The sequence below is a fragment of the Cinclus cinclus genome, chromosome 27, assembly GCF_963662255.1.
Source record: "Cinclus cinclus chromosome 27, bCinCin1.1, whole genome shotgun sequence".
NCBI classification, from domain to species: Eukaryota; Metazoa; Chordata; class Aves; order Passeriformes; family Cinclidae; genus Cinclus; species Cinclus cinclus.
This window is the reverse complement of record NC_085072.1, coordinates 1,537,334-1,562,392: the sequence shown is the minus strand read 5'-3', so window position 1 is coordinate 1,562,392 and position 25,059 is coordinate 1,537,334. Positions and strand designations below refer to the sequence as shown.

At 53.9% G+C, this 25,059-nt stretch overlaps 3 protein-coding genes across 8 annotated transcripts; 1 reads left to right on the top strand and 2 right to left on the bottom strand.

Moving 5' to 3' along the window:
* The first annotated feature begins 1,129 nt into the window (after positions 1-1,129).
* TRAF3IP3 (TRAF3 interacting protein 3) lies at positions 1,130-16,195 on the top strand. 6 transcript variants are annotated; one of them, XM_062509571.1, is made up of 18 exons: positions 1,130-1,302; positions 1,767-1,910; positions 2,290-2,488; positions 4,585-4,738; positions 5,664-5,817; positions 6,262-6,319; positions 6,486-6,510; positions 6,749-6,778; positions 7,008-7,103; positions 9,918-9,989; positions 10,245-10,385; positions 11,317-11,454; positions 12,075-12,210; positions 12,915-12,977; positions 13,054-13,113; positions 13,650-13,798; positions 14,955-15,206; positions 15,356-16,195. In XM_062509571.1, the coding sequence occupies exons 1-18, from the start codon at positions 1,203-1,205 to the stop codon at positions 15,437-15,439; spliced, it is 2,055 nt and encodes a 684-aa protein (XP_062365555.1). In that variant the 5' UTR covers positions 1,130-1,202; the 3' UTR covers positions 15,440-16,195. The 6 variants fall into 6 exon arrangements, with proteins under 6 accessions (XP_062365555.1, XP_062365559.1, XP_062365560.1 ...); XM_062509575.1 differs by lacking the exons at positions 1,130-1,302; positions 1,767-1,910; positions 2,290-2,488 and adding an exon at positions 3,081-3,589 and having other exon boundaries at positions 4,445-4,738; positions 14,955-15,212; XM_062509576.1 differs by lacking the exons at positions 1,130-1,302; positions 1,767-1,910; positions 2,290-2,488 and adding an exon at positions 3,081-3,589 and having other exon boundaries at positions 4,416-4,738; positions 14,955-15,212.
* A 30-nt stretch (positions 16,196-16,225) lies between these two features.
* On the bottom strand, positions 16,226-17,338 carry C27H1orf74 (chromosome 27 C1orf74 homolog). The gene has a single exon (XM_062509579.1). It carries the CDS (start codon positions 17,329-17,331, stop codon positions 16,510-16,512), a length of 822 nt encoding a protein of 273 aa, XP_062365563.1. The 5' UTR covers positions 17,332-17,338; the 3' UTR covers positions 16,226-16,509.
* Positions 17,339-18,095: 757 nt separating this feature from the next.
* IRF6 (interferon regulatory factor 6) lies at positions 18,096-21,714 on the bottom strand. Its single transcript, XM_062509578.1, has 7 exons — positions 21,541-21,714; positions 20,530-20,734; positions 19,977-20,099; positions 19,727-19,873; positions 19,104-19,496; positions 18,607-18,725; positions 18,096-18,356 (listed from the first exon to the last, which is right to left on the bottom strand). Exons 1-7 carry the CDS (start codon positions 21,712-21,714, stop codon positions 18,135-18,137), a joined length of 1,383 nt encoding a protein of 460 aa, XP_062365562.1. The 3' UTR covers positions 18,096-18,134.
* Between the last annotated feature and the right edge of the window lie 3,345 nt (positions 21,715-25,059).

Below are 25,059 nucleotides of genomic sequence, written 5' to 3'. Positions count from 1 at the left end.
CCCACCTTCACCAGTGGGGCTCATCTCATTCCTGCCTGGACCTCTGCAGAGGGATGGGATTGCTCCTGAAGATTTTCATCCCTTTGTTGGGAGCAGCACTAGCCTTTTATTTTTATTCAGCACCTGAGAACTTCGATGAAGGTAAGTCCTGGGACAAACAGCACAGAGGGGCAGCGTGTGCTGGGCACAGGAACCTGGAAGAGCCTGTCAGGGTCAGAGTGGGAGGGCTGGGAGGGCAGACAGGCCCCAGGCAAGGGGTCAGAGCACAGTGAAAACTCATGAAATGACACTGGGACACAGTGTCTGACCTCTGTAAATGACTTATTCGGGAAACAAGGAGTTTTCCCCTTCACACATTTAATCCTTTTATTGCTCAGCTCTCACTGTTCCCTGGCCAGCCTGGGTGCAGAGCTCAAGTCGCACATGTGCTCCCCACCAAACTGGGATCAGGGACCAGGCTCCAGCGGGGTCTGGCGAGGCTGGCAGGGACAGGGAAGGACTGCGGGGACAGGGAAGGGCTGCAGTGCCCAGGTGCAGAGGGACGGCGAGGGCTGTACCCGCTCTGAGCTCTGCCCCCTCCTCTGCAGAGATGCTCCGGGGCAAGCGGGTGATCGTGACGGGAGCCAGCAGTGGCATCGGGGAGCAGATGGCTTATCACCTGGCACGGATGGAGGCCCACCTGCTGCTCACAGCACGGACAGAAGCCAAGCTGCAGAAAGTAAATGGCAAGCAGGGCACGCTGGGCTGGATGTGGATATTCAGCCCAGCCCGGGCACACCTGGTACCCCCCAGACGCACCCCGGGGCTCTCCCAGCACCAGCCCTATCTGGCCCAGGACAGGAACAGCCTGGCACGGGGGTTCCATGGAGGGGAGTCCATCCGAGCCCGTTCTGTCCCCCAGGTTGTGGAGCGATGCCTGGAGCTCGGCGCTGCCTCCGCCCGCTACATCAGCGGCTCCATGGACAGCCCTGACCTGCCCCAGGAGGTGCTCAGGGAGGCTGAGAACACCTGGGGTAGGTGCTGCGGGTCTCTCCTCAGCCCACAAGCACACGCAGCCTCCAGGAGAGGCTGGTTTAGAGAGGAAGGTGGCTAGTGGCAAACCTGCTCTGCCCCCAGGTGGCCTGGACATGCTCATCCTGAACCACATCGGCCAGAGCGGCTTCACCTACTTCAGTGGGGACGTGGGGCACGTCCGAAAGCTCATGGAGACCAACTTTGTGAGCTACGTGGCCTTGGCCACCGCTGCCCTGCCCATGCTGAGGGAGAGCGAGGGCAGCATCGTGGTGGTTTCATCCATTGCAGGTGAGCTCACAGGGCTCTGCCCACAGCCTGCCAGGGATCCCTCTGAGACTCCCCAAAGAGTCAGGACCACAAGAGAGCTGGGACTCAGCACATGATTTAGATCTTTGGTGCACAATTCAAATCCTCTGGGAAATTTCCATTTTGTCCTGCCAGTCTCTTGGCACCCTCTGCTCATCTTCACGTGGCAGTGCAGGTGATTTCACAGGCATGGCACATGTTGAACACACATTTGCAATACGTGGGCATCTCTGCAGGGATACAAGAGCAGTACCAACTGCACTGGAAGGCACTTTGTGCCATATGCTACATTTTAAACATTCCTGGTGTGTTTATTTCTCTCAAGCATTCATGATAGCTTATTCCAACGCCCTAAATCCCAACACTGTAGCTCCTGGCAGGGTAAGAGGAAGGGAGAGCTGGTGCCTGCCCAGCACCTGAACCCCAGCACCGTGTCTCTGCTCCAGGTAAGATTGCTGGCCCTTTTACTGCTCCCTATTCCGCAACCAAGTTCGCCTTAGATGGATTTTTCAGCTCCTTGAGGCAGGAACTCATCATAGACAAGGTCAACGTTTCCATCACCCTCTGCATCCTGGGCTACATCAACACAGGTAAGCTCAGCCCATGCCAGGCACAGCCAAGCTGAGCTCACCACCCACTGCCTGGTCCCAGCCTGCTCTGCCACCGCTGCTGGAGCCCCCTCCTGCAGTGTCTGCACCAGTGGAAACAGGACCCCAACTCTTAAAAAGGCACGGTCTGGGGCCTTGGGCTCTGCCACCCTCACAGTGACCTCAGGGGATGTCCTGTGGGCACTCAAGAGGTGGAAAGGAAAGGGAAGGACATCTCATACTTGTTACCGTCACTGTTCTGAGCCTTGTTAAAGAGGTCTGATCCCCAGACTTTGTGGGTTTGAGGACCCCCAGACACCCCAAGTGAGCCGACGGCGCCTGCGGCCGTGGCCCACCTGCCCCTCCCCTGTCCCCCTCGCAGAGAGCGCCGTGCGCGCTGTCTCACACGTCATCCCGGACACACCGGCCCCCAAGGAGGAGTGTGCCCTGGAGATCATCCGGGCAGGAGCCCTGCGCCACAGGGAGCTGCACTACCCAGCCCGGGCCGTGAGCAGCCTGCTCCTCATCCGCAGCATCGCCCCGGAGCTCCTCGACTCCATCATCCGCAGCAGCTACCGCCTGGAAAACGTCAGGAGAACGTAGTCCCTGAGCTCTGCTGGGACACCTGGGGCTAGCAGGATGCATCTGGGTGGTCGCCCAGCTGCTTGGGTGCCCCTCTGCACCACTGGGACATCCCTGTGCTGGCACGGGACATTCCAGGAGTCTGTAGCGCAGCACAGAAATGTCCTTTTTAGTAATGGACTCTACTGTAAAGGGCTTTTCCAACCAGGAGCCACATCAGAAAAGTCCTGCAGCAGCATCTGCTGCCCGTGTCCTGCTCACCAGCTGGATTCCTGCTCAACCTGCAGAAACTGTTCCCTCTGGAAAGCCACTGAGGCAGCTGAGCTGAGCCCTGGCCCAGAACCAGGGCTTGGGCCAAGCAGCACAAACCACCCAAAGCCACGAGAGTCTCTGGATCTGGAGATTTTCTGTCACACGTGTCTTCCATGGCGATCTTTGTAAAAATAAATCCAATGTTACTTTGAGATCTCTGTTTTTCCGGGTGTTCCTTCTCCACGTGCACAGGCAGGGAGCCCTTATCAGTGCCCAGCACCCTTATCAGTGCCCAGCTGGCCAAACCGACCTCCTCCCGATTTGCATTAACGAAGCTTTCACTTCTCTAAAGACCTTAATGAATTTCTGCCATTCCTGACCTCTCCTCAGCTGCCAAAAAACACACTTTTTTTTTTTCCTCTTTCAAATCTGCAAGAAGCCTTAAAATAATAGCATTACTGTACTTCCCTAAGTCTGGATTTCTCAAAGCTGCTCTGGGAAACTCCGTCCCCGAGTGCCACAAGCAGTTCCATGAGCCAGCACCCAACCTCTGTGCCACAGGCCATCCCGGGGAGATACCCCAAAAGATAACTGCTGGTTCTTCCTGGGGCCGGGCTGGACACTCGGGGCTCCCAAGATAAGCCCGACCCCGCCGTGAGCCGGGCTGCGAGCGCACACAGGAACCGGGGCCCGGCCGCAGCTGCAACGTTTCCTGTTTGACAGAGAGAAAAGACAGCGAGAGCACAAGATGGGGTGGTTGGCATGAAGAGGGCAGCTGGGGCGTGCTCCTGCCCGGGAACAGCGGCTCGGCTCAGCACTCGAGGGGCAGGACAGGACCCTGGCGCCAGGTAAGTGCTGGAGCACCCACAGCACCAAGCTGGTGGGACTGCAGGGGAGCAGAGCCTAAAAGCAGCACCGGGTACTTTTTTCTCTCTTTTTTTACCCCACTTTCAGCCTACACAACTTGCACTGGGAAGCCGTAACGTGAACCAGCAAGAGAGGCAGGTTTTTCTTTTTTTTCTGGTTTCCCTTGAAGCAAGAAGTGTAACAGCTTGGAAAGCAAAGATAGAGGACATGTTTAATTAGAGAGGGTAATTTGGGGTAACAGAAGGAGGAAATGGAGCATTAGTTTTGTCAAGAAAGCCTCAAGCGTTTGCTCAGCCCGGGGTGAGTAATGGACTGTGTTTCTTTAAGCTTTATCCTGCTTTTCAGTGCATTTTTGGTGAACTGAGGCTTTTACAGCCCTGGGATGGGCTGGGCGAGCCAGAGGCAGCACAGGTGGGAGAGGCTGAGCTTTTCCTGATGGGAGGAGATGGATGAGTGGAGACTGAGCAGGACACAGAACTGTCCCTTTTCTAAAATGAGTTGGAAAAACACTCAGCATTTGGAGCAGTGTCCTGGCTGGGGCTTGTGGGCACTTTCCCCGCCCAGGGCAAGAGCTGACCACCCCAAAAACGCTGCTCGCCTTCAAAGGAGGCCCCTACAGTAAAAGACAGCACCAGGAATGATGTCTGAGCACCCCACAGCTACCACGAGGAGATTAAAAAGAATCACAGAGCAGATTTCAACACAAACTAAGAAGCACGGAAGTATTCTACACGTGAATGGCACTCCAGCAGCACTGCCCCATACCCCACAACCATTTAACACTCGAGACAGTTGATTTTCTCTCAGCTCCTGTGTTTTTCGCCCCGGTTGCACAGGGCAGAGGCCCCGAGGTCACCATGCCCAGGAGGGCACGGCCGCAGCGGCGCCCGGGCGAGAGCTACGAGGAGCGGAGCGAGCGGAGGCAGGAGGCCAGGGAGGGGATGTGCCACAGGAGCAATGTCACCTCCTGCCGCCACCCGGCCCGGCCAGCCCCGCGACCACCGCACAGCCCCCGCCAAAGGGAGTTCCTCAGGAGGAGGAACCTGCCCGGAGAGCCTGGGGAGACCCTGCCGGGACAGGAGCCCCAGGCACGAACCCCTCCCGAGCCTGGACCAAGCATCCTGCTCCAGGTAACGCCTGCCCTGCAGCACAGCTCAGAGCTCAGCCTGCTCCAGCCACCTCTGGAGCATCAGCATCCGGGTCAAAGCACAGCCAAAATGCAGATTGTACAGACAGAAGTGTCCCCACAAACTGCAGAGTCGGGCGTCGGGACACACTCGCCTCCCTGCTCCTCTCCTGTTTGCCAAGCCCTCGCCCACATGGAGATTTTTCTGCCATTTCTCCAAGTACAATTCCACCTTTTTGCTGCCAGGCTGCAGTTTTGCACTTACACAAATTATTTTTACCCTTGATAAGTGAGCTCCATCCACCTGGCTTTCCTCCATCACCTGTGCTGAGAGCAGGAAGGGTGGAGGAGTCAGGAGACTCCCTGGCACTCATTATCCACCCTGTGCCACACAGGAGCCCAGAGGGCTCCCTGCCTTCAAGGACAGCTTTGGAAAGGTGCAAAACACCCCAGGCAGAGCTAAATAAATCTCCTTGTAAATGTATTTCTGTGTAAAATTCCCTTGGGGGTGTCACAAAGCTGAGCACGAGGTGATGATGCAGACCCACCCTGGAGCTCCCTGTACAGCCCCAGAGTGGGCAGAGCAATCACCCAGCCCTGCTGCCTCTTGGTTCTGCAGCTTCAGCCCCAGGGACCTGAAGAAGCTCAGGGGTATTTCCCCTGCTGGGCTGTACAGAACTAATTCCCAGCCCAGGAAGCAGAGCTGGCACCTCTGCTCCAAATGGCAGCAGGGACCGCCGCCAGGGCCCAGCTCCCGACCACCCTGTCCTGTTCTGGGGGCGTCATCCCCCCATCCCAGCTGTCAGCAGGCTTTTCCCCACTTTGCCACAAAGCTCTGGAGCTGCTGCAGCCAAAGCAGCAGATCCCAGGGGATGTGCCAGGGCTCCTGGGCATCTCCCTGCTGCTCCTCAGGCAGTGCCTCCCTGCAGGTACAGCCCCTGCCCCCAGCCTGTCCCGGGGAGACACTGACTCCAGCTGCCCTCTCGTTCCAGCGCCCCAGGAGCTGCCCCACGTTCCCCCCTGCTCAGTCCCTGCTGAGCCTCAGCAGCCCCCGGGGACGAGGGGACTCTGTCAACACCCAAGGTACGTGAGGGATGCTCACATCTCCCAGCACAATATTCCCTTCCCACCTTCGCATCTCCACGGAGCAGTTTGGGGTCAGCTGGCAGCTCCCCAGGCAGCATCCCCACTCCTGGGCTTTTTACCAGCCCAGTCTAGAGTTCTCCCTGCAGACTGCAGGAATTAGGAATATTTCTCCTGGGGAGGGATAAACCAGCCCGTAGCTTGACCAGCAGCGCTGCTGAGCCCCAGGGCTGCCCTGCTGCTGTCCCGAGATCAGCCAGGGGAGTGGCTGCACTGCAGGATCACTCCATGCTGATTCTCTGTCCACCACAGCAGGCATTTCTCTGCCTCCTGTGCCCACCGAGCTCTTCAAACTGGGAACAGTGGGAGCCATCTAGGAGACGAACACTCTCATCCCCGGCCCCTCGGGGGGATCATTCACACCCTCTCGCTTTGCTCCCACAGGAACCCAGACCCTCCCAAAGGCCAGCTCAGCGGTGAAAGACTCGAGCCAGCAGACAGAGTAAGCAAAGCAGCTCCTGCCCCTCCCTGGGAACTCCCACCGCTCCCCAAAGCGCTCCCCCTCCCAAACATTTGCTGTGCAGAACTCACAGCTCAGCTTGGGAGGGGCTGTCCAGCCTGGAGACCCTCCATGACACCTCAGTAACACACTTTGTTTTTCATTCCAGCTGGGGAATTGCAGTTTTAAATAAGGTAAGTAAAGCACAGGTAATGACCAGACTGAAACTCCTGGAAGTTAAACTGCTGTGGAAATATTTCCACTTCGCTGGAAAAACCAACCCAATGGACCCCAGCAGGCTGTCCTTCTCCAACCAAATATAGGCTGTTAATTCACTTTTATTTACAAATATTTAGATTTTTGTAGCAAGTTCATGACATGTTTATAAACTGAAACAAACCTATTTTTAAACATTTGCCCTTTCCCTTTTAGGAAATGGTGCAGCTCTCCAACTACCTGAAGGTAGGTACCAAACAGTGCTCAGCACCCACTGGGTGGTTTTTACCAAGAATGATACTATTTAAATTAGTATTAATATTGCTAAATGAAGGGGTGTTAAAAGCCCAATGTTAACATGGCCAAAAAAGCCAGAAAAAAAAAGGGGAAAATAAAGCTCAAAAGGCTGGAGCCCCTGGGCTGGGGGGCTCTGGGCTGTGCCCCCCAGCTCTGACCATGTCCCCCTTGCCTACAGGAGGCCCTGCACCGCGAGCTGCTGCTCAAGCAGAAGATGGTGATTTTACAGGAGCTTTTGTCCACTCTGCTCCAGGCATCAGAGAAATCCTGGCAGGTACCAGAGAGCTGCAGAACCCCTCATCACCTCCCCCTGGCTCCCCGTCCCTGCTGTCACCTCTCTGCTCAAGGAGGGTGGGACAAACTCAGCAGAAAAGGGGGAACTTGGCCTGAATTTTTCCCTTTTGTGCCCATAAAGATTCTTGCAAAAATGCACTTTGCTTTCAGATCAACAGCAAGTCTAAAAATCTGTATTCTTCCGTAAGGTCTGGGGGTTTTTATAGCTTGCCTTTCCCACTGTTTCTTAAATAAAAGCCAACAGCAGTGAGTGGGGAAAAAATACCAGGGTTATCCTCCCTGTTCCCTTCAGGGATGTATTCTGGGCCCCAACACCAAGGCTGTTGGTGCTGAATCATGGCCTGGCATCAAACTGTCTCCCCAGAGCTCAAAAATAGTCCTCTGGACACCCTGAAACAGGGCCCTCCTTTTCTTCCATGAGGATGCAAAATTAAGATTTTTTGCAATACATGAGATATATATATGAAAAGATATATATTTTCTGCAATATATGAGGCTTTCTTATAGGATCATTAAATTAAATAATTCATGCCATTGCGGCATTAAAAAGTGGTTTGAAAGTTCTGTTGGGGCAGAGAAGTGAGTGATTGGGTGAGGGGGTACAAAACCTTGTGTTAGACGTGCTGTGGTCAGAAACTTCCGCCTTCGCTGGCTCCTTCAATATAATGTGAGCAGGAAAAAACACTCAGCCACACTCACAGGAAGTGGCCACGAAACATCAGATGACAAACAGGTGGGTGCTCCTCGCTGCCCTGCTGCAGGAGAGACTTTGCTGCTGCTTCCTGCACGCCACTGTTCATCAGCCTAAAACCCAGCTTTTCCTCAGCCTAAAAATCCCCTCGGTCCTGGAGCCAACAGGCAGATGCTGCTGCTTGGAGGGGATTCCACGAGGCAGGTGGGGCTGGGGGGATTGTCCAGGGGGTGCTGGCAAAGGGAGGAAGGGATGGATGGATGGATGATGGATGATGGATGGATGGATGATGGATGGATGATGGATGGATGGATGATGGATGATGGATGGATGGATGGATGATGGATGGATGATGGATGGAACCATGGATGGATGATGGATGGATGATGGATGGATGGATGATGGGTGGATGGATGGATGGATGGATGGACGGATGATGGATGGATGGATGGATGGATGGATGGATGGATGGATGGATGGATGGATGATGGATGGATGATGGATGGATGGATGGATGGATGGATGGATGGATGATGGATGATGGGTGGATGGATGATGGATGATGGGTGGATGGATGATGGATGATGGATGGATGGATGGATGATGGATGATGGGTGGATGGATGGATGATGGATGATGGGTGGATGGATGATGGGTGGATGGATGGATGGATGGATGGATGGATGATGGATGGAGCTTTCCCCATAACTCTGTGCCATGGAAAGGGAGGGCTGGCTGCCCCTTTCCAGCCTCAGGTAAGATGCCAAATGTTTGCTGTAGCAGCTTTTCAACCCTTTCTAACAGTCTGGCTTTCAAAGATGAGCTGTAAGTACCTATGAATGATGTGGCAGTATCTCTTGGAATGGCCTGAGTAATTTTTGAGGTGCTGTTCATGTGTGGTTGTGGTTTGTTTGGGCACATTGTGAAGCTCTGCAGGAGGATGGGGGTGTCAGACTGCAGGGATAGAGCATTTGGTTCCTTCCCCCTCCCACAATTTCACTTGGAGGTCAGAGAGACTTTCCTACCCCAGGTCTGTGCCTTAAATCCCCCACCAGCTGTAAAACTTGCTTAGCTGATTCAGAAATGCTGCCAATGAAGGATGATGCTCAGTGAGTCTCTGTTGTGATTAGGGCCCCTTCCAACCCAAACCCTTCCATGATTTCTGCTCCAAAGCACTGGAAGGGCCTGATTGCCTTGTACAGGGCACAGCCACATCTGTGCACAGCAGCTGGAACCTGAGCAGGCAGCAGAGGAAAGCCAGGCAGAATATTGCACATCTAAAATTGCTTTTCAAAACTCCATCTACTTACTAAGAGCCATTAGTTCTTTGCACCAACAACTGAACAGGGAAGATTTAGTCTCTGGGACTGTAAATGTGCTTCTCTGCAAATTTAAACAGTGCCGAGACACCAGGGATTCTGGTTTTGCTTGGGTCTGTCAGCTATTCCTGTAACATCAAGGAATTTCTTTTCAGAGTCGTGACTTCAAACAGCAGTGGGCAGAGAGGATATTGGTGTTCTCAGTATTGGTGGTGGAAAAACAGCCTACGTGAACTCTTTGCTGGAAATGTTATCTGAATTTGCATGCAGTCTGCTTCCACAAAGCCTGAGCAGCCTGACTAACACCGAGAGCAGATGATGATAATGAGGAAAATGAATCATCATCGGTGCCCTGATCCCCCTGCCCAAGTGCAGATGTTGCAACACAGACCCAACCTATTTTCTAAGGAAAGCAGCCGGAGCTGGAGGCAGGGAGGGAGCACAAGCAGAGAACAGGGATGTTCACAGGGACAGGCAGCAGCTGCATTTCTGCCAAAGCCAGCCAGAACAACCCAAAATCCCCTCGCTCCTAACTTGTCATGTCACTGCCAGCACCTGCACTCAGTAAACTGCCTCAGGACAGGTTTTCAGTCCATAAATAGTTTTACTTCCCCCATATCCCATTTATTGTGAGCCTGGGAAGGTTTACTTGAGCTCTTGGCACTGAAGAGACTGATCTGATTACAGATGAAAGGAGACAATGAATTAAAACCCAACCCAACAAAACACTGGGGGCACATTGTGCAGTTCATTTCACATCTCACTTCAGTTGCTTTTCCCCCAGGGACAGCTGAATGAAGACAAACTGAGGTGTAAACTACGGGTGCTGGAAAATCAGCTGCAGGCCTGCACCCAGGTAATGTCTGATTCACCGACAAACACAGGGGAGCAAAGGCAGGAAAACAAAAACCAAGCCTTGTAAGTGGGTCGGGTCTCAGTTTCTACATTAATCTGATTAGATACATATCCAAAAAGGACTTCAATTCTTTGCTGAAGCAATGCTTCACAGCACATTAGCAGTAGCACTTACACACTCTGGGTTTCCTAATACTCAGGTTTAGCAAGGTCAGGAATCTGACAGACAAGCACTTCAAGCTCTCTTTCTTTAAAGAGTTACTCAAAGGAGTGTGTGAAGAAGATCCTGATAGAGATGGAGGACCAGAAGCAGACCTATGAGGAGAAGGCAAAAGAGGCTCTTCAGAAGATGCTGGAGGACAAACTCCAAACAGAGCAGCAGCTGCAAAACTCTCAGGTGAGCAACATGTCTTACACCTGGCTTGGCTTTAATTTAGTCCAAGTGTGACAAAGAAAACCCACATGTCAGGGAAAGGTGATGACAAGCTTATCATTAGCAGCAAAGATAAAAAAGTATGAAGTTCTAGCTACTCAGCAAAGCCCAAAGCAGCTTTAATGCAACCTGCGCTCGCTGTACATCAAGTTACAGACAGCTCACAGCTGGGGAAATGTAGTCAGGTTTGTCAGCTTGAATTGCAGTCCCTTCTTCCCCACCATCCCTCTGGGCCATTCCCTGCTCTGCACACAGCAACAGATACCAGGACACGAGGTCTCCTGAGCTGTTTTTTTTCTGGACTTGCTCATTTATATGAAAACAGATTTCCTCCAAGAAGTAAATAACTGGTATTTACAGAAAAACAAGTGAGTTTTATCCCAAGTAACACCAGGCTACAAGCCTGCCGGCAGCACAGGAATGTGTTCCAGAAGGAACACTGCCCATGTGGGCTCTGTCCATCAGATGGCATCAGCCCCACGCGGGTTTTTGTGTGCTAGTGCAGGGAGCTGGCACAGCCCAGCACAGCCCGGCACAGCCCAGCCCAGCCCAGCACGGCCCAGCATGGCCCAGCACAGCCCAGCCCAGCCCAGCCCAGCCCAGCACAGCACAACCCAGCACAGCCCAGCCCAGCCCAGCACAGCCCAGCCCAGCCCAGCACAGCACAGCACAGCCCAGCACAGCACAGCACAGCCCAGCCCAGCCCAGCACAGCCCAGCCCAGCTCAGCCCAGCTCAGCACGGCCCAGCATGGCCCAGCCCAGCCCAGCCCAGCCCAGCCCAGCCCAGCCCAGCCCAGCACAGCTCAGCCCAGCTCGTGTCACCCAGGGCAGGCTGGCACCATCCCCCGGGGCCCTGGGTCACACCCACCCCTCTGCCCCTGCTCTCCTCTCCAGAGAAGCCTGGCAGAGACACGAGAGGACCTTGCCTTCTGGAAAGAGCACGACGCCACACTCAAAGCCGAACTGACCAGGGTGACTACAGCACACAGCGAGCTCAAAAACAGCTTCCAGGCTTTACAGAGTGAGCTCCAGGTACGTCAGTGCCCTGCAGGAGCAGCTTCCTCTGGAATGCACAGTTTTGCTGGTGTTGGGTTGCCCAGAGCAGCCGTGGCTGTCCCATCCCTGGCAGGGTCCAAGGCCAGGTTGGACGGGGCTCGGAGCAGCCTGGCACAGTGGAAGCTGGTCTGGGGGCAGGACGAGATGAGCTCTAATGTCCTGCCGAGCCTAACCAGCCCGTGCCTGTGTCCCCTGTGTCCCTTCTGTCCCCTGCGTCCCCCCTGTCCCCTGTGTCCCCACTATCCCCTGTGTCCCCCTGCATCCCCCCTGTCCGCTGTGTCCCCTGTGTCCCCACTATCCCCTGTGTCCCCTGTGTCCCCCCTGTCCCCTGTGTCCCCACTATCCCCTGTGTCCCCCCTGTCCCCTGTGTCCCCTGTGTCCCCACTATCCCCTGTGTCCCTCCTGTCCCCTGTGTCCCCCTGTCCCCTGTATCTCCTGTGTCCCCACTATCCCCTGTGTCCCCTGTGTCCCCCCTGTCCGCTGTGTCCCCTGTGTCCCCACTATCCCCTGTGTCCCCCCGTCCCCTGTGTCCCCTGTGTCCCCACTATCCCCTGTGTCCCCTGCATCCCCCCTGTGTCCCCACTATCCCCTGGCAGCGGGTGGACGCGCAGAACGAGCGGCTGAGCCGGGAGCTGCGGGCTCTGCGTGAGGAGCACACGGAGCTGCTGCACAGAGCCAGCACCCTGCGCAGTGACAACGACCTCCAGGCCAGCCACATCCACCACATCCAAGGTACCTGGGGCCACAACGCTCCAAAAACACAGCAGGGACAAGGAAAATGCTCCTAAACCCTCAGTGCTCAGAGCAGCACGCACACAAGGCTCACACCTCAACTTGCCACAAAAACTTCTGATTGCCAAAATCCTCCAAAAGTTGTTCCTGACTAGATTAAAGAGTGCAGAGAAGTGACTTTGCTACAGGAAGGGATGTAATGGGAGAGCTGAAAAGAAATAAAAATCTAAGATGTGTCCTCAGCTTGGATCAGGGCTTTTCACCCTTGCCAGACTATGGAACACAGCAGTGCAGCCCCGGGGACTGTGTGGTGATGCCATTACAGAGGAGCTGGTCTTGTCCCAGAGCTCCAGTTCACAGGCATGGAAACTCACACACGTTATTTCAAACGCACATGTGGCTGTTTTAAAACATAATTAAGGAAAGGAAGAGAAAGTGGGTTGCAGTTCTAATCTCATAGCAGGTCTTGCATGAACAGCTTTAAAATAAGCCATAAATGACTTGAACACAAGGCACGAGAGAAAAAGCTGCCAAAAAAGGAAGAGCAATAAACAGCTAAAAATCACATCCCTTCAGAGAAGAAAGTCCAGAGTGGCCAACAGCATCTTCTCCATTCTGCACATGTGGAGAACAGAAAAGTGCCATCCTTGCATAAAGATACACAGATTTACACGTACCTTGATTTGCTTCTATCCTTATTTCAGATAAATTGCAAAAAGAACAAGAGCAGAAGGTAATGCTGGAGGAAACAATCAGCCATTTGCAGAGTAAGTAACACAGAAACACAAAGTTAGAGACTTCCTTTAGTGCTGGAGACAATAATGTTGCTTTTTGTGTTCCCAGACTTGATCCACAAACAGAACAACCAGAGGAAGAGCCAGGAGGTGACGGTGCAAAGGAAAGGTCAGCAAACTTTGTAAAACCCCCATGTAGCACTCCCTGGATACAGGAACACTAGCCCTGACTCAGGAAGAGTCTGCAGTGGTTTAGAATAAAGGGTTATTTTAGAGCTACACAGAATGAGTTGTTTTGCTAGCTAACATTAAAACATAAATGTATTTATGATGGCAAACACTTTAAAAAATAAATGGATTTCACTGCAAATTCTACTTCAGTGGCTATGCCATATTTTTTCCAAATAAAACACATTCCAGTTTGTAATTGCAATTACAGCTGTATTTGACAAAGAGAAAGTAATAAAAAAGGTATTTTAACTCTCCCTCCCCTCCATTTCTGGCAATTGCTTAGAAATATTGCTCTTAAGAGGATGAACTTGTAGTTAGAGCAGAGACGGGCCTGTGATAACAAACTCAGCTCCCGTGTCTTCTGCTTTGTGCATAGCACACAGACATTATCCCTAAACTGTGCTGAGTAAACAAGAGCTGAAGCCGGCCCAGAGCCTGGAGCTGTTTCTCATCAGAAGCCTGACTGTTTTCTAGACCAGGTTTTCATCACACAGACCCCACCTCTCACTCCTGCCAAGGAAAAGCAAAACGCTCTGTTAGAGCTCCCCGAGGAGGAGGGAACAGAAAGTCTGCAGGATGAGATGCAGAGAAGGACATCCCAGCTCACAGCAAAGGAGAACGAGGTGAGGAAGTCACTCGGTGCTGGTGTGAGAGCTCCAGCAGAACCCCCTCACACCAAAGCTCCTGCAGGTAACCAGGCTTGGTGTCTCCTGTCAGGATTACCTGCCCTAATTTCTTATCCTGATACCACTCTTGCCTAAACCCCTGATGAAGCAGCTACACACAAGGACAAGGCTGCAGGAGCAGAGCTCTCCCTGTACAAAGCCACTGCTGCTCTCACAGACAGGAGAGCCTCCACAGCCTCACGGGGGAAAGACAAAGACACACTTTAAGAACCAAGCCCTGAGCATAAAGGAAGGAGAGGAGGAAAAGAAAATGCTTGAAATGATAACAACAATAAAAATAACAAGAAGGGTCTGCTAACAGGAGCAATACCAGTACAACTGGGCTGCAAAAAAAATCCAACCAACCAGAGCTTTACAACCTTTTATACACACCCTGTCATCCAACCAGCCTCCTGCCAACCAACAGCCCCTCAATTCTTACAGCAGTGTTCAGCCAGCAAGGATTTATTAAAGAGGACTTATAACAGAATAATTTATCACTTACTGTAGCAGAGCTGAGAGCCACAGAGGAGAAGAACTTGTCACACTAACCCACAGAGCTGAAGGCACCACCACCATCAGGTATCACCCAGCAGCTCCCGGGAGGGGTTTATACAGTACAACCACAGCAAGAGGGAACAGATGGATGGGACAAGACAGCCAGGTACCCCCAGCTGGGCTCCTGGAGCCTCTGGGCACCGGCAGCTCCTTCCACAGCTGCTGCCAATGCTCTGCCCATCAGAATGCCAGGGAGAACTCACTCTGTTTGGGTGGTCAGGAAAAGGGGCCAGCCCTGAGTTTTGGGGTTGTGCAGCGCAACCAAGGCACCTGTCCCATGTGTCCCATCTCTCAGAGGGTTAAAAGGACTGCCAGGAATTGCTGTCAGGGTCAGTGAAATGCAAAAGGAATTTCAGACTGAGGGGCAAACCCTGACAGGAGTCTGCATTCCACATCTTCTGACCTGCACACTCCTACGGTGGTAAAAATCGCTGTTTCTCCTTTCCCCCGTGCTGTGACTGCTGGCAGCAGTGCCAGGCAGGTTTGGGATGGTGGCAGGCGGGCGCTGCCCCAGCACCCCGCTGCAGTAACGCTGAGCTGTGCTCTGTCCCTGCAGGTACCCCAGGACGCTCAGGCAGCGGAGCTGGGCCGTGTCCGGCTGCGGGTGCAGCGCTGCAGCCACTGCGGCAGCCCGGCCACCCCGGGTGCGCACAGACCCCAGGGGACCCCTCCTGCTAAGGGCCCCTTGCTGTGCTTGCAGTGCTCGGAGCTGCGCTCGGAGCTGGAGGCGCTGAGCGAGGAGTACCAGTCCTGCCTGACCCGGCTGCGCCAGTGCCGCGCCGAGCTCAACCGCTCCCAGGGCAGCCAGGCACAGGTGGGAGCTCCTGTCCCCACCCCAGCCCGGCACAGACCCCCCCCTCTGTGCCGTGCACGGGGATGAGCGACACGTTTGCTAGGGCTGGGATGAGAAGAACCTTCCCCCAGCACACTCCCAGTAACACAAGCTTCTCCTGGCAGAGACAGAGCGGTCCCTGGATCCCTCTCCTGGTGGCAGTGGCAGCAGTGGCCATCGCCACCTTCCTGGCGAGTTACAGGCTGTGAAGGAGCTCCCTGATGACTGACTTCACTGCAGGAACTGACCTCTGCTTCCCCAAAACCTGACCTCACCTTCTGCTGTTCTGCATGTGCACGCTGGGTTCGTATCCTGAGCTGGTCTCACTCCAGACAAGTCCCAGTGACCACGGGGACATAATCCCTTCCTCGGGCTGCTGTGGTTACTCTGTTCCTGTAGCCAAGCCTGCTCTGAGCTGCACTGCCCAGTCCCTGGGGCACGGAGGGACAAAGCCCCACTGGCCACTGCTGCAGTGGCTTGCACAGGGCACACATCCAGTCTGCCTGGCTTCTATGCCCCCCAATTTCTCCTTCTGTATTTATTGAGCCCCTAAATGGGAGGTACTCAATCCTGGGCCATCCTTACTCTTACCTGACAAAGACACCCAGCTCAAGGGGGCTCTTTAGCACAGTCCCCTCCTGTATCCTGAGCAATTCTCCCACCCCACACCCACCAGGCCCTGTTCTTGCAGCCTCCAGCCTCTCTTGTGGCCGAGATTCCCACAGCAACCCTGGCTTCCCTTCCAGCCCTACATGAATTCATCAGAGACAGGGGTTTAAAGTCCCTTTTGGCAGCTGCACCGTGCAGGTTTTACAGCAGCACTTGCCCCTTGCTCACATGCAGGCTCAGGCACAACACAGGCCACGACACCACCTCACACGGGAAGTAAATAGACATGAAATACACACAACATACACCTAGTAAATACACACGGAGCCTACAATAAACTTCACTAATTCAAAGCACCGTGGTGTTCAAATCATTTATTAATCTTCAGCTGCCCACTGCAAATAATTCCACACTGACTTTGCAGGGTGTGATGTGCAGGCAGCCAGAACTGAGGCAGCAGAGCAGCTGGGAGCACACGTGTCCGCACACTCATGTTTTTAAAGAACATATATTTGGGTTTGCCACCGGCCTGCAGTGACTGTCACAATTCAGCCTTCAGTGCCCCAGGACTACGAGAGATGCAGGGGACAACACACAGAGGGAAATGGATCTTCTGCCTTGGTCCCTGACGCAGCGAGGAAGGCTAAAAAGTCAAGAGTACGCTCACGTGTTACAAGGCAACCGCTGGAAGAGACACAACCTCGCTCGAAATGCAGAGATCTACAAAATCAGTCTGAGCACTGAAAGCCTCCTTGAGCTCCCGGCACCAGGCATCCAGCACGTCCCTGAGCTCCGGACAGAGGCTCTCCGGGACGCTGAACGAGTAGATCTGGACCCTGAACCCATCCTTTATGCGGGGGCAGGAGGCCCGGGCCGTGAACACCCGCAGCGGGGTCAGCGCCAGGCAGTTCTCGGCGCCCTCGGCGAACGTGTACACGGCGGGGTAGCCCAGCAGCACTCCAGCCACGGTGCACAGGTTCCAGTCGCCGGGGGCAACCTCGCTGGCGGTCACCGGCTCGGAGCCGGCGGCCTCGGCGTCCCGCAGGTGGCCCAGGAGAGCGGCGAGGTGGCCGAGCACGGGCCGGGCCTCGGCCGGGGCGCAGAGCGCCGGGCCCCGCGGCCGCCCCGCCGACACCTCCACGAGCGGCGCGGGCCGGGAGCCCAGCACGGCCCGGAGCCGGCCCCGGGCCGGCCCCGGCCGCAGCACCAGAGCCGAGCCGCCCATGCCCAGCACGTGGAGCCGGCCCGGGGCCAGCCCGGCCTCCCGCAGCCTGCCCAGGTACCGCCGCAGCTCGGCCGGGCCCGCGGCCCCGCAGTCCCACAGCAGCGCCGGCTTCAGCCCGGCCGCCACCGCCAGCACCTCCCCGGCGGCGTGCAGCGCTCGGGCCGCGGGCAGCCGCCGCCTCCGCCCCGGCCCCGAACCGGGCCCCAGCGCCTCCCGGGCCGCCGCCACCAGCAGCGGCACCGGCAGCGCCCCGGGCCCCGCGGCCATCGGCGGAACCCGGCGAGGTTCCGGGGCGGGCCCGGGCTCGGCCCGGCCCCAGCGCAGCCACCGCCTCTGGGCGGGACCGCCTCGCCATGGCCGGCAAAAAGAAGGGCAGGAGGATGGGAGGATGGCTGAGAGCCCGGGGAAGGGAGGCAGGAACCGGCAGCCGAGCCGGGGCACCAAGCAGGGGACGGGGATAGGGACAGGGACAGGACCGAGCCGTGCTGGAGCCGCTCACAGCTCTGTACCATCACTGACTGCAAAGCTTGTACAGATCTGAACGATCAGCCCCCCACCGGAGACTCCACAGGTCCCTTCCAACCCCGTTCTGTTATAAATGCATTTACAATGCATGTATATACCCACCCCTATAAAAAAAGCCACACTGTCAGGAGTATCAGCCTTGAGGTTGCTGCTACAGCCCCATCAAAGAGAACAAAATTAGACAAGGTGATGGTGTCCAGGTAGGTTTAATAGAGCACAGATGATTTTCTTTCCCCTCCTCTAATGATCAAGTGTTTATATACATTGTATTAATAGCAGATTAAAAATTTTACAGAATTGAAAATCTTGATTTATACAGAGGGGTGGCTTAAGCAAACAGAGGAAAAGGGTGAAGGAGTGAAAAGTATTCCTGTAATGCCCTGTTTTGAGCCACTTCCAAAACAAAAGCACCACAGACTGCTGAAATTTTGGAATCAGACAACGAGATTTACAGATTGTATTTATTCAGATTGAGGCAAGGCACTGGTTAAGAAACACTTGTGTATATGTACAACTAAGGAGCCCCGGTAGAAGCCGAGGGCCGGTCACTGTGCTGGGAGGGGCTGTGCCATGTGCAGGGCAGGGGCCTGCATGGGCCAGCCCTCCTGGTGGTTCTGCAGCAGCCGGTACAGCTGCTTCAGGTGTGCCACGATGTTGTCCTTGATGTCCGGCGTGGAGATCTGCAGCCGCACGCTGCCGCTGTCGAAGGAGCGCGTGAAGTCCCCGGAGAACATCTCGTAGATCATCCGGGCCACAACGGGGATGACCTGTTGAAGAAAGAGTCACTTTTTTCAGCCTAAAGGCACGTGGAATAAATGTCCCTGTTACTCTGCAGGAACCCCTGTCCTGTCCAATTCTGTTCAGCACATGTCACACTTGTATTTGCTCTCCCAAACCACCAGTTTTACTGGAGTTTTCCTGGTGTCAGAAGCCACAGCAGAAAAGAACACATCTTAGGATCCATGGGAATTGATCCCAAACCCAACAAGGCTGGCTCATGTCACCCCAGAGCCCTACCTGCACCACGATCAGCTTCCTCTCCCTGGGTTTTCCATCAGGCCACTCTTCTCCAAAACAGAAGTAGATCTCGTATGGTGGCTGTTTCTCAATTTGTCCCTTCTGATGGGCAATCAGCTCTAGGAGGAAAAGCAGAGTGCTGCAGGGCTGTCCTCTTTGGGCTGGAAACACCCACGACATCCCACCTCATTGCATCACCCCAAGTCTTACCTCCACACTGTCCTCCGCCACCTCTCACACAATTACAGCTCACTCCTTGCACCTTAAGTGCTTTCTTTAAAAGCAGGGCCCTCTGACGTCTCTCAGAGCATTACATGAGTGTACAGTGCCTTTCCCCTGCTACACACCCGCTCCAAGCTCCCCTGAAGTCGGGGAGCAGTGGCCCCGGCCTGCTCTCCACACCTGGTGCATGCAGGAGAGCCCCAGTGCAGAGCACCCTTCCCAACAGTGCCACAAACAGTGTCCACAGCTGTTTGCCAGAAGCAGAAGTTACCTACCGCTCAGGAATGTTTCCAGACAGAAGAGCTTGACCTTCTTTTGCCTCTCGATGAGATTTGGGGCGGTGGAGGAGGGGGCACAGGGCCCAGACCAGTACACCTTGCACTGGCAGAGCCGCACGGCGTAGATGGCGTGGCCGCTGACCTCCAGGATCAGTCCCCTGTCCATAACATCCAGCAGCCGACTCGTGAAGATCTTCTGTCTTTCATTGGTGATCTGCTCCGTCCCTGGAAACTTGACTTGCTCCAAACTGATGGGCCCGAAGAGCTCCTCCTGGTCTGGCATGGGACCCAGCTCTCCGTAGAAAAGTCTGCAGCCCTGCGGGTTGCTCACGGTTGTTGTGGGCCCGGTTTCCTTTCCTCGATATTCAAACTTGATTTCTAGGTCTGTCACTGAGAGAGAAACTGTCAGTGTGGCTTTTCCTGGAGCAACAGCAGCAGGGACACCACGCAAGCCCTGCTGCCCCCACAGGGATTGTTAAACCACACACAGTTCTATTTAAACTACACAAGTTCTCCTCACTCACCCACAAACAGCCACAGGAAGAAAAAGGCAAAACACTATTCTCTGTAGGGTTTTAAGGTACAAAAGCAGAAGCACTGCTACAAGCCCACGCACGTACTTGGCAGGGAGCTGATCCAGAGCTCGGGGCTGCTGAAGAAGTCGTGCTGCAGTGCCGTTGGGGGCATTTCCATATCCAGAGGTTCATTCTTTGGCCACACAGTTTCAGGGCTGCAGTTTTCTGCAGTGGCTGGAGCCATCGGAGAATCTACAACAAGGCAACAACTCTTCAATAAATCAAGATTCCATTTCAAGGATGTGGCAATTTACAAACAAATACCTTCACTAATATATTAGTCTGTGCCACCAACCATTGATATTAAGAAATGGAAACGTCTCTTGAATTGGGACATGCTGAGATTGATTCAATTCTTCCTCCTCTTCATCATCAAGATCATTATCCTTTTCATCCCACGGAGCTGAGCCAGTGGAACCTACAAACAAGCACATTCTTGTGGGTGGATGAGCATCACGAAACACTGAAAAAATTTAACCTCATATCGGATATTAATTTGTATTTTTTTCAAATTTCAGTACAAAAGGATAAATCTGATCCATACAACATGCTAATTTCAGTTTCATATATACTGACAGAAAGCGAAGGTTAAAGTATTGATGAAGTAAGACACATTACTACCAATATTAGACTGTTTAGCAGGAAAACATACAATGGTCTGCAGCTTTATTAATTTTAGTCCTACAGCATGGTCCAAAATCCTTTTAGGTGAAGTACAGGCTTCACCTGGCAGTGCTCCTGCTGCAGAAGGGCAGCTGGAGAATTAATGCAGAGGGAAGGAGCTGCCTTGGCCCAATGCCTGCCCAGGAGCCAGCCCAGGAGCCAGCCCGTGTCAGCAAGGCCCTCACCTGGATTAATGATTGATCCCTGCGACTGCGGGATGTCGCACACTTCATAAATTTTAATAGGGTTCATGGGCACCTCCTTGGTGCCATCGTACATCAAATTAAACTCCCGGCTCTTGTTAAGTGCACATCGGAGCTGGGCTTTCCACTTTGCAGGGTCTGGTTCATCCACTCCTTCCTGGTACTTTCCTGTTTCCACAGCCCATGCCTGGGGACAAAGTACAGCCAGCTCAGTCCAGCCCTCCCCACAGAGCAGCTTTTATCAGAAATCAAACTTCCAAACAAATTCACCGTAAATCCTTCTCTTGAAGAAGTCTTAATTAGAGCTCTTGTGATAACAAAAAAATAGAAATTCCCCCTTTAACTGTTTTTCCCATTAAAAGAAGGTGGAGAAAAAAATATATAAATCCAAATCCCAAAAGAATGTTCACAGTTCTGGGTTAGAGATTTTGTGGGACTCAGATTCAATGACAGAAGTCATTTTTGACAGGGAGCCTCTGCAGGAAGAATGGACTCAGTTAAAATGGAGTGGAAGGACAGCCACAGACATCTGGCTGGCCTCTCCCACTCTCACCCCAAAATCTGATTACTGGTCCAAGATGCCTCCAAGACACAGGTCAGAAATTCCTCAGAGAAGTACAGGGAGTTACAGGGAATCCCTTGGGATAAGAATATTAGGGACAGCAGCGATGAGTGCTTGTGATGAGCTTGTGGTGGACAAACCAGTGACCATATCCCAGCCCAAGCAGATGAAGCCAACAGCAGTCATCTTCCAGAGACCATGGATCACACAGCACCTGGCCTTTGGTGCTGGGAAAGGGTTAAAGAACTCGGCACCATCTCGGGCAGTGCCAAGCTTGGCATCCAGGTGCACAGAGCGGCTTTTCTGAGGTCAGATAAATAAAACGTGCCTGCAAACAGCTCCCAAGATGCCTGTCCAGCTCCTGGGCCAACAATCCAACCCTTTGTCTCAGTTTCGGAGCCGTGGGATGCCCGAGCTCTCCGCTGCCTCACCTTGAAGATGGTGTTCTCCTCCTCGTGCTGGGGGCTGTGCCGTGTCGCGTGTTTCCAGGGGATCTGGAACCGCTTGGCCTCGCGGTTCAGCCAGATCAGCCCGGGGTACATCCCACTGTCCACCTGGGCCACCAGCCACGGCTTCAGGCGCACCCTCCGCGGGTGTAGGGCCATGGTCTGCAAGGGGTGACAGCAGAGCCACAGCCAGAGGTTACTTGAGCCTCATTTGCTTCAAAGAAACTGAATTCATTTCATGAGAAAGGGCCCTGTGCTGTGTCCCTGCTGTTGTTTTCACAGCACTGCGCCCTGAAACCACTAATTCAGATTGAGCTGGGCGACTCCTCTGCCGGGAGGAGAGTCCCACACACGTCCCTGAGCAGGGCCCAGCACTGTTACAAGGACAAGAGCTCACATTCAGTGTTTCAGAGCGTTTTACCTGTGCTCAGCCAGCACACGGACAGCGAGCTCTGAGCAGACCTGCGCTCTCAACCCTGAGCAGGAGGTAAAGCCACGAACGAGCCACAGCAAGAACAGGGAGCAGAATTTCCAAAGCTCCACGTACACCTTGGAGAGGGGGCTGATGTGATCTCTGCTCCTTCAGTCCTTCACTCACACCAAGGAGGAGAAAGGCTTGCCCCGACTGGGAGGCTTTAGCCCAGCCAAGGTGCAGGGACCAGGCTGAGGCACAGGGGCTGTTTTACCACAGACACAGACTCTGAAAGTCATTTTATGACTTTTCCATGAATGCCCTGAATGCAGTATAATCATTGGCAAACAGCACTGACCTGTAATAACCAGGATGTTTATCCAGAAGGACATGAACTGCAGGTCTGCCTGCACTGCTGCTAAAAATCGAGTGCTGTTTACTTAATCTTTTTGTTAAGTAGCCCTGTGTTGCTCATACAATTGAAGCCAGCCAACAATATTTTCCTTGTATAGAACAAAGCCAAACAAACATAATTAATGCGTGTCCCTCTCTAAGAAGAGGCAACATTCACTATCTTTAGATTTTGGGAAGGGATTTCTGCACCGTAAGTGTGCTCAGAAGGTGCATCTCCCATATTCATTTGTAAATCCTGAAACAGAGGTGAGAAGTTACAAATATTCACAGTAATAAAGCAGTTACAGGACAAGTGAAACCTTTGCCATAAGCCGTGAATATTGCTGGAGGAGTTGCAAAATGCGTCTGGTAGCAGAGATTGAGAAGATTAAAAAAATCCTATCCAAGAACTAGTCTAGGAACAGGTTTTATTTGTTCAAATACCTGCAGATCCCTTCAGATGCAAGTGCTCACACAAAATTAATCCAAACACAACTCAGTTTATCTGTTCATCTTTTCTGCAAAGAATATGTTCAGCTTCAACTGCAAACCATCTTTAAATAATAGTTTGAAAATGTGTGGGCATATTACCAGACTGTTTCCCAGGAGCTGCAAAGGATCAGGAAGCAATCATCAAAATTATTTTAATGCTCCTTGAACTCTGCTGTGTTGGTTCTCCATATTGAAAATTCTGTCAGAATTAAATTTTCAGAAACATGCTTGCAAAAACAAAGTCCAGGTTAATCCTGAACTTAGAACTTAGACCAAAATCAGGCACGGATTCCTCTTGAAAAGGAAAGCAGTGACATTTTGAAGAATCCTTAGTGTGGTTGGTTTCCACCATCTCTTTTACACTTTAAAAACAGTCCCCGCTAATGACGCACATGCCTTTACAAGACACGGAGTAAATTCAAACGGCCACAACAGGAGATTTGTGCCCCTCTCCCAGGAGAGGAGCAGGGTCACAAGAGGGGTGCGGGCAGGGATTGTCCCTGGGCCCGCAGACAGCGTCTGTCAGTGCTCCACACTACAATGCTTTATGACCTTTTATCACCAATGACTTGTTGACACAATAACTGAGAGCAAATCAACTTGAATCCCATTGCTGGGCTCAGACGGTGAGTCAGCCTCTCACAACCTTCAACTTCGATCCGGTGGGGTTCCACCGATGCCAGACACCTGGGGAATGAATGTCTGTGCACATTCACGGCTCTGCCAAGTCAGGCTTGGCCCCCTTGCCAGGCTCCCCAGTGCACAAAGCCCAGGACTATCCAGTTCTCTTCATTCCTACTCAGTTTGGGTGGTGTGTAGGGATAATTAGCACATCCTTGTACTGCTAATGCATCTCTGGTCAGTGAAGTAATTACTCCCTGTACCCTAATTATTAATATTTCTCCTTGGAGACATTCAGCCCAACGAGAACAAGTCATAGTCAGGAAGGAGCAGCCATCCTGGAGCAGTGCAGAGGAGTGACCAAGGTCAGGGACAGCCCCGGTCAGCTGTGCTGACATTCGGGGCCCTGGTGAGGTCCTACAGCACCAGGAAAACAGTCCTGAAACCCAACTCAGCTTTGCTGCACAGATGCTTTCGCTCCCCACCTGCAGACCCAAATATATTGGTCCCTGCTCCACCTCGTCCATTAAAGTCTCTGAAGATGGAAGGCTCTTCTCGGGGTTCACTGCTGCGAACCCACAGACCCTGCTCCTTCCTTGTTACCTTTGTTTGACTATATTATCCTGGATTTCACAGTCCCGTATTCATTTTTTTCAAAGGCAAACCTTACCCCAGAGAAACAGGCTGAATTTCCATCTGACGCTGAATCACCTTCCTACACCGGGAACCTGGGGCTCCCACATTTCAGAGTTCTGTTCATCTCCTGCCTCCCACCACCCGCGCTGCCCCCAGTGCACCCGAACACCATTAACTCCTTGAAATCCCAGTTTGCACGCTCCAATCTAGTCACTTCAGCCCCACCACAGCCAGGCAGCGCCTGAAACTGGAAGGGGCACAAGTTATTACACAAAGTGTGGAGATTCGGGGTGTAACAGCTGCGATCCGAACACTGCAGCGGGTGAAGGGGGTGGGAGGGGGAAAACACCAGCCTTGCCCTAACTTTAGGCCTCGCTTTACACCGATCTGAAAGGCGTAGCCCGGGGCCAGCCCAGCGCAGCCGAAGGGAAGGAGCGGTAAATCGGCATTTCCAGCGGGCTGCGCTCTGCTCTCCCGGCTGCGCCCGGACCCGCACGGCGCCCCCGCACCGGGCCCGGGGGAGCTGCAGCCCCCAGAGCCCCGCACGGAGCGCCCCGAGCCCCAGCACCGCAAACCACCGCAAATGACCGCAAACCACCGCAAATGACCGCGCCCGCACCGAACCGGCCCCGCTCCGCCCCGCAGCCCCACGCGGGACGGGGCCGCGCCCGGCGGATCCCGGCCCGGGAGGCTCCGGGGCCGGTACCGTCCGATCCCCGCACAGCTCACCCCAGCTGTCTGTCTGTCTGTCTGTCCGTCCGTCCGTCCGTCCCGCGGGGGCTCGGGGCCGCCCCGCGGGGCCCGCGAGTGGGGCAGCGGCGCTCGGGCAGCGGCGGCCGCGCTCACCCAGCGCCCGCCCCGCCTCACCTGCCCCGTTCCGCCCTCCTCAGCTGCCCCTCCCCGCCCCTCACCTGCCCAGGTGCGCTCGGCGCAGCCGCGCCGCCCGCCCC

Bases quoted from the DNA above. Each gene is read 5' to 3' on its own strand.
- TRAF3IP3 (XM_062509571.1), top strand. From the start codon at position 1,203: ATGGAGACCAACTTTGTGAGCTACGTGGCCTTGGCCACCGCTGCCCTG. The intron at 6,779-7,007 runs GTAGGTACCAAA...CCTTGCCTACAG, and splicing joins AGCTCTCCAACTACCTGAAG to GAGGCCCTGCACCGCGAGCT. The intron at 11,455-12,074 runs GTACGTCAGTGC...ATCCCCTGGCAG, and splicing joins CTTTACAGAGTGAGCTCCAG to CGGGTGGACGCGCAGAACGA.
- C27H1orf74 (XM_062509579.1), bottom strand. From the start codon at position 17,331: ATGGCCGCGGGGCCCGGGGCGCTGCCGGTGCCGCTGCTGGTGGCGGCG.
- IRF6 (XM_062509578.1), bottom strand. From the start codon at position 21,714: ATGGCCCTACACCCGCGGAGGGTGCGCCTGAAGCCGTGGCTGGTGGCC. The intron at 20,735-21,540 runs GTGAGGCAGCGG...CTTTGTCCCCAG, and splicing joins AGGAGAACACCATCTTCAAG to GCATGGGCTGTGGAAACAGG. The intron at 18,357-18,606 runs GTAGGGCTCTGG...TTTCTTCAACAG, and splicing joins GGAAGCTGATCGTGGTGCAG to GTCATCCCCGTTGTGGCCCG.